The sequence below is a fragment of the Aegilops tauschii genome, chromosome 7 (assembly GCF_002575655.3).
Source record: "Aegilops tauschii subsp. strangulata cultivar AL8/78 chromosome 7, Aet v6.0, whole genome shotgun sequence".
Taxonomy (NCBI): domain Eukaryota; kingdom Viridiplantae; phylum Streptophyta; class Magnoliopsida; order Poales; family Poaceae; genus Aegilops; species Aegilops tauschii.
In genome coordinates this window covers 452,988,422-452,998,003 of record NC_053041.3, presented here as the reverse complement: position 1 = coordinate 452,998,003, position 9,582 = coordinate 452,988,422, and the positions used below count along the sequence as shown (strand labels likewise).

Sequence of the window (9,582 nt, the reverse complement as noted above, 5' to 3'; positions counted from 1 at the left end):
TGCTTTATGAGGTGCTTGCTCAAAATGCTTAGTGATATGCTCCAAAACCCTCCACTACTTTCTCATATCCACATATGTCCCAAACCACAAGTCCAACTCAGCCCCACCGATTCTTTCTATCCGGCGCCACCGAGTTCAGTTGACATAGCCACTGCCAGAAACCCTAGTCTTTTCGGTCTCACCGATAGGGATCTCGGTCTCACCGAGATGGGATTGTAATCTCTCTGTTTCCCTACGTAACGTTTCGGTCCAACCGAGATGAGCGATCGGTCCCACCGAGATTGCAATGCAAACACTCTGTTTCCTTTTCGTAACGTTTTGGTCCCACCGAGATGAGCGAATCGGTCCCATCGAGTTTGCCTGACCAACTCTCTGTTTGACTATTACCAAAATCGGTCGCACCGAGTTTGTGTAATCGGTCTCACCGAGATTACGTTATGCCCTAACCCTAATGATATCGGTCCCATCGAGTTGACATGTCGGTCCCACCTAAACACCTAACGGTCACATTATGAACCAAATCGGTCTGACCGAGTTCTCTGAATCGGTCCCACCGAGTTTGGTGATTTGTGTGTAATGGTTAGATTTTGTGTGGAGGCTATATATACCCCTCCACCCACTCTTCATTCGTGGAGAGAGCCATCAGAACATGCCTACACTTCCAATACATATGTTCTGAGAGAGAACCACCTACACTTGTGTTGAGGTCAAGATATTCCATTCCAACCACATAAATCTTGATCTCTAGCCTTCCCCAAGTTGCTTTCCACTCAAATCTTCTTTCTACCAAATCCAATGCTATGAGAGAGAGTTGAGTGTTGGGGATACTATCATTTGAAGCACAAGAGCAAGGGGTTAATCTTCAACACACCATTTGTTACTTCTTGGAGAGTGGTGTCTCCTAGATTGGCTAGGTGTCACTTGGGAGCCTCCGACAAGATTGTGGAGTTGAACCAAGGAGTTTGTAAGGGCAAGGAGATCGCCTACTTCGTGAAGATCTACCCTAGTGAGGCAAGTCCTTCGTGGGCGACGGCCATGTTGGGATAGACAAGGTTGCTTCTTCGTGGACCCTTCATGGGTGGAGCCCTCCGTGGACTCGCGCAACCGTTACCCTTTGTGGGTTGAAGTCTCCATCAACGTGGATGTACAATAGCACCACCTATCGGAACCACGGATAAAAAATCTCCGTGTCAACATTGCGTTTGCTCCCTCAAACTCCTCCCTTTACCTTCATATGCAATTGTCTTACATTCCGCTGCTATACTCTTAGAATTGCATGTGTAGGTTGATTGCTTGACTTGTTCTAAGTTGCTAAAATCTGCCAAGAACTAAAATTGGGAAAAGGCTAGATTTTTATTTGGTCAAGTAGTCTAATCACCCCCCCTCTAGACATACTTTCGATCCTACACATGGAACACTTCTACGACAGCACGGGTATGACTATCTTGATTCTGTCATAAATTTGTCATGGATGTACATGCATGACAGAAAACGTGACCTACTGTGACAAACACGTATCATCACGGAAGTGTATTTTTTGTAGTGAGTGAATCAAAGGGGGTGTGCGGCGCCTCTATATCGGGCCACGTCACGACGTAGCTCGGATGGAGTCCGTTTGCGGTTCTCGGCCTGGGCGTGAGTATGATTATTGCGTCCGGCTAGATAGCCATTATCGCGTGCCGGGGCACGTCCCCTTGATCCATAGATCGATCTGTTCTGACCTGCTCTACTGTCCAAGTCCTGCCGCAGGTCATATGTATGTCCTCGAGCTATTTTGTCTCTGCCTTTACGGTGAGGTGGGGCGGGCTGGTGTTTGGCTTGACTCGCCGCTTTATCCCGACCACGTGGTGGTCGGTCAACCGCACTGCACGATGATGGTACGGGCTCCAACGCCTCATCATCGAACTGAGGTAGTAATTTGCGCTTGGGTAACTTTTGGCTGGGCGCTTGAGGCCGTATTCCTCGGCTGTCAGGACATCAGTCCATCTATCATTGAGCAGATCTTGATCAGCTTGAAGCTGCTGTTGTTTCTTCTTTAGGTTCCTTGCAGTGGCTATTAGCCGGCGCTTAAAGCGCTCCTGCTCGAGAGGTTCCTCCGGCATGATAAAATCCTCGGTGCCGAGGCTCACCTCATCCTCAGAGAGTGGAAGATAATTGATGTTCATCAGGGCTAACTTGCCCGTCTTCCCGTTCATCTTGTTCGGAAGTTGCCTCAACGGGATCTTCATTGTCTTCGGCACCGTCTGGAGTGTTATCTTCTCCTGTGCCGGTGTTGCTGTCTTTACTGCGGCGTGATTTAGAGCGGCGCCGCTGACGCCGGCCCTTTGGTTGTATCTCAGGAGGTTTATCCTCAACTGGATTTTCCTTGTCATCGCCGCTATCCTCTTTTGGTGCATCCACCATGTATACGTCGTATGAGGAGGTGGCTGTCCATCGTCCAGTGAACGGCGGGTTTTCGGCCGGCTCCTCTCCAGCATCGTCATCCATACCGTCGATGTCTTCAGAGCCGTAATCGAGCATGTCAGTTAAGTCTTCGACGGTGGCTATTAAGTGGGCGGGGGGTGGGAAGCGAAATTCTCCGTCATCAGCCTCCAGTTCGAACCGGATATAATTAGGCTGTGAGTCCCCCGCTAAGGAGAGTGTTTTTAATGAGTTTAGCACGTCGCCTAAAGGCGAGTGCCGGAAGATGTCCACGGAGCTGAATTCGACGATCGACGCCCGATCAAGCTCGTCGTGCGCGGACGCACATGCTTGGAACCTGTAGCCGGAAACGTGTCCGAGGTTCCGGTAACACAGATCTCACTTGAGGTTGGGTCTGTGTGCGGCTCCAACGCCGCTGAGTCTACGGCCTCCGTGGTGGGGTTGAGCCTCCCGTCCTCGGATGGCGTGATCTGCTTCGGATCTAGAGCCCGAGCAATTGCAGGCGCTATCTCCTGGGTATGGTTTGATGATAGATTTAAGTCATGTTCATCGTGGTGACAGGGAGCAACTACTGTCGTGGTCTCGAATCCGTTGAAGATCAAGTCTCCGCGGAAGTCTGCGACATAGTTCAAGCTTCCGAATCTGACCTGATGGCCAGGGGCGTAGCTATCGATCTGCTCTAGATGGCCAAGCGAGTTGGCCCGCAGTGCGAAGCCGCCGAATACGAAGATCTGTCCGGGGAGGAAGAATTCTCCCTGAACAGCGTTGTTGTATATGATTGACGGGGCCATCGAACCTCATGACGACGGCACAGCGGAACTCTCAATGAAAGCACCAATGTTGGTGTCAAAACCGGCGGATCTCGGGTAGGGGGTCCCGAACTGTGCGTCTAAGGTCAATGGTAACAGGGGACACGATGTTTACCCAGGTTCAGGCCCTCTCTATGGAGGTAATACCCTACTTCCTGCTTGATTGATCTTGATGAATATGAGTATTACAAGAGTTGATCTACCTCGAGATCGTAATGGCTAAAACCCTAGAAGCCTAGCCTGTATGACTATGAGTATGATTCTTCTTCTCTACGGACTAAGCCCTCCGGTTTATATAGACACGGGAGGGGACTAGGATTGTACAAAGTCGGTTACAGAGAAAGGAATCTTCATATCCAGACGCCAAGCTTGCCTTCCACGCCAAGGAGAGTCCCATCCGAACACGGGAGATAGTCTTCGGTCTTGTATCTTTACAGCCCATCAGTCCGGCCCATGTACCGCCGAGGACCCCCTAATCCAGGACTCACTCGGTGGTAGGTCGACGTGCGCGTGGAGCACCCAGAGAAAAAGCGGGCAGCAAGAGAAGAAAGACCTAGCCCGCGTCTCCTCGTCCCCTCTTGCCGCCTCCGGCTCCTCTCCTCTCCCCCGGTTCTCCTTGATTCACCTGGCCGCGGTGATGGTGGCGTGACGGAGCTCGCGTGAGGGCTTCGAATCTGAGGTGCCAACCATCTCCTGTAAACGTACGCCGCTCGTGCTCGCGGGGACGGAGGGGTCCTCTTCTGCTTCTGCTCCGTCTGCATCCTCCTCTGCCTCTTCTTCTCGTCGGTTGACGGCCGCGACTTCGGCCATGGATCCCAGCAGCTTCAAAATTGGAGGTACGGCGATTCCTATCCTGTAATGTCAACGTTTTCTACTAGATCTTGCGTGAAGGGGCGATTTTGGGTGATGGGAAGGGGCGATCTTGCGTGAAGGAACATGATTTTTTTGGATCTAATCACTCAATTGCAATCATAACTGAGTACAACTTTACAATCTCGTTGCCAAGCTCATAGTAGATTTTATCCCTGTTTGATTCGGGTGCTGATTACGAACAGTCGCTCTGCATTTATGTGTTGCAGGCCTTCTGCTTCCAACCATTGAGAGGCGTTGCGCTTCGCCTCCATCTGTCATCGTGATTGGTGGCGGAATCTCAGGGATTGCCGCGGCTCATGTCCTCTCCAATTCCTCTTTTGAGGTACTGACAAAATCCTGGTCTATTTGTTGTTCCTCTAATTTGATGATGCCCATGCTGCCTGAGCAGGTGACTGTCCTTGAGTCGAGAGATCGAATTGGTGGCCATGTTCATATGGATTACTCCTTTGGATGCCCCATCGACATGGGAGCCTCATGGTTAGTTTCACCTAAATCGATTAATTGGAACAATTCTTGGTAGATTTTATCGGTATAATCTGTCTAACTTCGTGCTGGTGTTACTGAACTTTTTTCAGGTTGCACAGTGTCGGTAATGATAATTCTTTAGCACCATTGATTGGCCATCTTGGGCTGATATTATATCACACAAGTGGAGACAATTTTGTTCTGTATGACCATGTTTTGGAAAGGTGATTTCAGCACTTGAACATACATTTTTCTTTGATATAATCCACATACTTGTATATTTTTTTCATGTTCTTACATCTCATTCTGTTAATTGGTTCCTTTACAAATGTTCCCTCTTCGATAAGAACGGCCTTGCAGTCCCAATGGAGACAGCTGCTAAATTTGGCGTGATATTCGAGAAAATTCTTAAGGAGGTAGATTGTTGTTATTAACTCACATGAGCTACAGTTTTGTCTTCCTCGTGTGCGTTTCCAGCTGACTCTAACATACTCTTTAATTTATGGTGTGCTGCAGTCGGTGAAACCCCGCGATGAGCAGGAACACGACATGCGCCTTGAACAGGCAATTTCAATGGTGCTTGAGAGGCACCCTGATCTCAAGTATGTATAAAATCTTTTATCATGCTGACGCAATGATTTTTCCAAGATACAATATATAAATTGGATGGCCCTCCCCGGCGAGCTCACCCCTTGCCATCGCCGGGAGGAAAGTGCAGACCGACGCTCGCGTCGTTGCTCCGTAGAGAGGAGCACGTCATCGAGTCAGATTCACCATGCGGGGCACCTCTCCCGGCCGATATTGCGCCTCGCCACGATGCAGCGGCTGGTGCTCTGCCTTTGCAAGGAGGCGAGGAGCACCGACAGGTCCAGCAACCGCCGTGGCCTAGCCTGGCCTCCAGCGATTGGCTAGACCGTCGCCGCCGTCTGCGTGGTCGCCGCGTGCGCAAGAAGGTGAGGAAGATGACCCGAGGTGAGCCGCCTCTGATCCGCCGCGCGAGGCGCTCATCGAGTGCCTCTCCAGCTCAACCCAAGGCGAGTCCCTCTTCCCCCCCCCCCCCCCCCCCCCCCCCCCCATCCATCCTTGCATGTTGTCACCGTCGGATACGGGAGGCCACTGATTGTGTTGCTAGGCCAGATTAGAAGTGAAATTCTCCTTTGAGGTTTAGGTTGGATGGTGAACTCCGTAGCTTATAGATTGTGGTTGTCCTTTTTGGATCAGTGTATTGCTGCAGTTGCGCCAGTATATGTTGTTTTCATGCAACTGGTCTTTGGGTCGGTGAACAAGAGCTAGAGACACAAGGTGATAACACTGTTTGTGCCATTTGTTTCTTTCAGTTTTACTCATGGGACACTGATGATTGATGGAGCAGGACCGCTACCACTCCTTGCCTACGTAAAGCACGTGCCAGATCTGAGCCAGTGAAGGCACTGGTGCCCGTGCAACGCATCATCGTTGTAATGGTGAATAGCATATGAAGCCTCCTAATTTGTAGCGGTGCAAGTTGTAGCCTTTTTGAAGTGGAGCAGCTTTGTCTGGTTGGCCTTCAATTATTTGTGTGTTGCTTGTGATCCTACTAGCTTAGTCTGCTTTGGTTGTTTACTTGTTTCCTGTTGATATCCCCTACATGCACTAACCTGTTTATCTAGCACTTATGGTATTTATTTGATCACAGGTTGGAACTGCTCTGTCAAATCCTTACCTTTCTTTTGCAGAGGCACTGAATGGTTTGGCTGGTCCACAATAGTCTCAGGTAATCTTGATTTTACATGGTGAATGTTCTCTGTTGCATTATGATCAACTTGTGCTTGCCAAATGGATCTCGTGAAACAAATTCCTCCTAATAATAAATTGTAAAAGTCCTAATGAAGAAAAATATGTTCATGTCCTTCTAAAACGATGTATGTACTGGTTGGCTTTGTGATTCCTCTCAGATTGTGCTTTTCGTTCTTATGTAGCAATGCATCACTTCTCTAGGTGAAAAAATGATGGAAACAAAGGCTCTGTTTAAATTTGTTGCCCTTTTATATCTTCCAGCCTTTATCATACATTCTTCTTATCCAATTGTGAGTTTAAGTAGTTACACCTATCATTGTAAGCCTGTAGGAAGCAAATATTTTCATGTGAATTTTATTTCTCTGTGATGGTTTTACCAGAAAGAAATCATAGCCACTATTACATCATTGTTATTTATCTTACTGTGCCGTTGTATCTGTATACTCTATTTACGTCTTTTTGACATTCCCAGTTTTGTTTTTTCTATGGTATATATTTGACTCCTTTCCATGCCATTTGGCTTTGAATCTGTCCTCATGGTCATGTCTGCAGGTATATAGTGCACTCGAAGCTATATATATTGTTATCTACAGACCGTGTATCATAAATTTCTGTTTTACCTTATGCTTCTCCTGGTGGTTTTCTTCCTGGGTGATTGTGTGCTCATATGCCATTGGTCAATATCCATGTTTATAGAGGATGCCCACTTTTCTTAGTTACATACCGATTCTTAATAGTCGTGCAATGCCTGCTCGGGTTAGTTCTTTGAATGAATACATATAATAAATGTATGGGGGTTCCAATATCAAGTGTACCACCTGGTTATTGCTTACCCAACTAATACGTGCTGCTTGGTGATAAAGGAGAAACAGCTAGAAAAATAATTAATAAAGTGTACCACGTGCTTATTGTTTTATACACAGTCGCTTGATTCTTTTTGTTCCTCTATAGGCCTCTGATCCTGTTTGCAGTGTGCGGCTAGGTTGTTCGTCCACCTAGGTCGTAGGTTCTTTCCTTCCTGCCAACGGTAGGTACAAGACTCAAGCAATGGTTAACGGGCAAGCACTATATACACCATCCATCTATGCTAATATAGCCTGTCTTTTAAAAGCCAATGTATTCTATTACCAAGTGATCTGAATATTTTCTTTTAAGCATCAAACTTTCATGTAATGGAATATAAGTATCTTTAAGTTGATTCTAAATCAATCTCATGCACATGCTTTGAATGCGTGGCTTGCTCTCGCTTTTTGCGCCATGGTCAAACATGCAGCGATGACTCTGTCTAATGTTTATCACTTCAATATGTGCCCGAATAATATTAATGTAAACTCTTTTAATACATGGCTTGCTCTTGGCCTTTGCGGCATTGGCTCAACTGGTCATCTAGTGTGAGGAAAGGATGATGGAGACTATGATTTCCCCACAAGTCGGGATGAGACTACGGACGAAAAAAAAGAGGGCAAAAAATGAGAGAAAAGTGAGAAGGGGCAATGCTACTATCCTTTTACCACACTTGTGCTTTAAAGTAACACCATGATCTTCATGATAGAGAGTCTCCTATATTGTCACTTTCATATACTAGTGGGAATTTTTCATTATAGAACTTGGCTTTCAATGATGGGCTTCCTCAAAATGCACTAGGTCTTCGTGAGCAGGCGAGTTGGATGCACACCCACTTAGTTTTCTTTTGTTGATCTTTCATACACTTACAGCTCTAGTGCATCTGTTGCATGGCAATCCCTACTCACTCACATTGATATCTATTGATGGGCATCTCCATAGCCCATTGATACGCCTAGTTGATGTGAGACCATCGTCTATTCCACCTACAGTGCTATGTCCATGGCTCACGCTCATGTATTGCGTTAAAGTTCAAAAAGTTTGAGGACATCAAAAGTATGAAACAATTGCTTGGCTTGTCATCGGGGTTGTGCATGATTTAAATATTTTGTGTGATGAAGATGGAGCATAGCCAGACTATATGATTTTATAGGGATAAGCTTTCTTTGGCCATGTTATTTGAGAAGACATAATTGCCTTGTTAGTATGCTTGAAATATTATTGTTTTTATATCAATATTAAACTTTTGTTTTGAATCATACGGATCTGAACATTCATGCTACAATAAAGAAATTACATGGATAAATATGTTGGGTAGCATTCCACATCAAAAATTCTATTTTTTATCATTTACCTACTCGAGGACGAGCAGGAATTAAGCTTGGTGATGCTTGATATGTCTCCAACATATCTATAACTTTTTATTGTTCCATGCTATTATATTATTTGTTTTGGATGTTTTACATGCACTAATATGCTATTTTATATTATTTTTGGGACTAACCTATTAACCTAGCGCCCAGTGCTAGTTCCTGTTTTTTCCTTGTTTTTGAGTTTCACAGAAAAGGAATACCAAACGGAGTCCAAACAGAATAAAACTTTCATGATGATTTTTCTTGGACCACAGGACTTGGAGTGCAAGTCAGGGAAGCCACGAGGCGGCCACAAGGACGGAAGGCGCGCCCAAGGGGTAGGGCACGCCCCCCACCCTTGTGGGCCCCTCGTGACTCCACCGACCTATTTCTTTCGCCTATATATTCTCATATATCCCAAAACCAACCAGGAGAGCCACGAAAACGCTTTTCCACCACCGCAACCTTCTGTACCCGTGAGATCCCATCTAGGGGCCTTTTCTGACGTCCTGTCGGAGGGGGATTCGATCATGGAGGGCTTCTACATTAACCCTATTGCCCTTCCGATGAAGCATGAGTAGTTTACTACAGACTTATGGGTCCATAGCTAATAACCAGATGGCTTCTTCTCTTTCTTTGATTCTCAATACCATGTTCTCCTCGATGTTCTAGGAGATCTATTTGATGGAATACTTTTTTTTGCGGTGTGTTTGCCGAGATCTGATGAATTGTGGATTTATGATCAGCTTATCTAGGAATATTATTTGAATCTCCTTTGAATTCGTATATGCATGATTTGCTATCTTTGTAATTCTCTTTGAACTATCGGTTTGGTTTGGCCAACTAGATTGATTTTTCTTGCAATGGGAGAAGTGCTTAGCTTTGGGTTCAATCTTGTGGTGTCCTTTCCCAATGACAGTAGGGGCAGCAAGGCACGTATTGTATTGTTGCCATCGAGGATAAAAAGATGGGGTTTTCGTCATATTGCTTGAGTTAATTCCTCTACATCATGTCATCTTGCTTAATGCGTTACTCCGTTCTTT

The 9,582-nt window shown here is 46.2% G+C and overlaps 1 protein-coding gene across 22 annotated transcripts; it reads left to right on the top strand.

Moving 5' to 3' along the window:
• The first annotated feature begins 3,729 nt into the window (after positions 1–3,729).
• LOC109746187 (polyamine oxidase 4) lies at positions 3,730–9,350 on the top strand. Of its 22 annotated transcripts, none has more exons than XM_073504510.1 (10): positions 3,734–4,066; positions 4,286–4,425; positions 4,492–4,580; positions 4,679–4,792; positions 4,929–4,984; positions 5,085–5,170; positions 5,287–5,602; positions 5,906–6,031; positions 6,244–6,321; positions 8,815–9,350. In XM_073504510.1, exons 4-8 carry the CDS (start codon positions 4,774–4,776, stop codon positions 5,930–5,932), a joined length of 504 nt encoding a protein of 167 aa, XP_073360611.1. In that variant the 5' UTR covers positions 3,734–4,066; positions 4,286–4,425; positions 4,492–4,580; positions 4,679–4,773; the 3' UTR covers positions 5,933–6,031; positions 6,244–6,321; positions 8,815–9,350. The 22 variants fall into 22 exon arrangements, with proteins under 22 accessions (XP_073360597.1, XP_073360598.1, XP_073360596.1 ...); XM_073504509.1 differs by having other exon boundaries at positions 7,296–9,350; XM_073504506.1 differs by having other exon boundaries at positions 6,897–9,350.
• Positions 9,351–9,582: the final 232 nt, after the last annotated feature.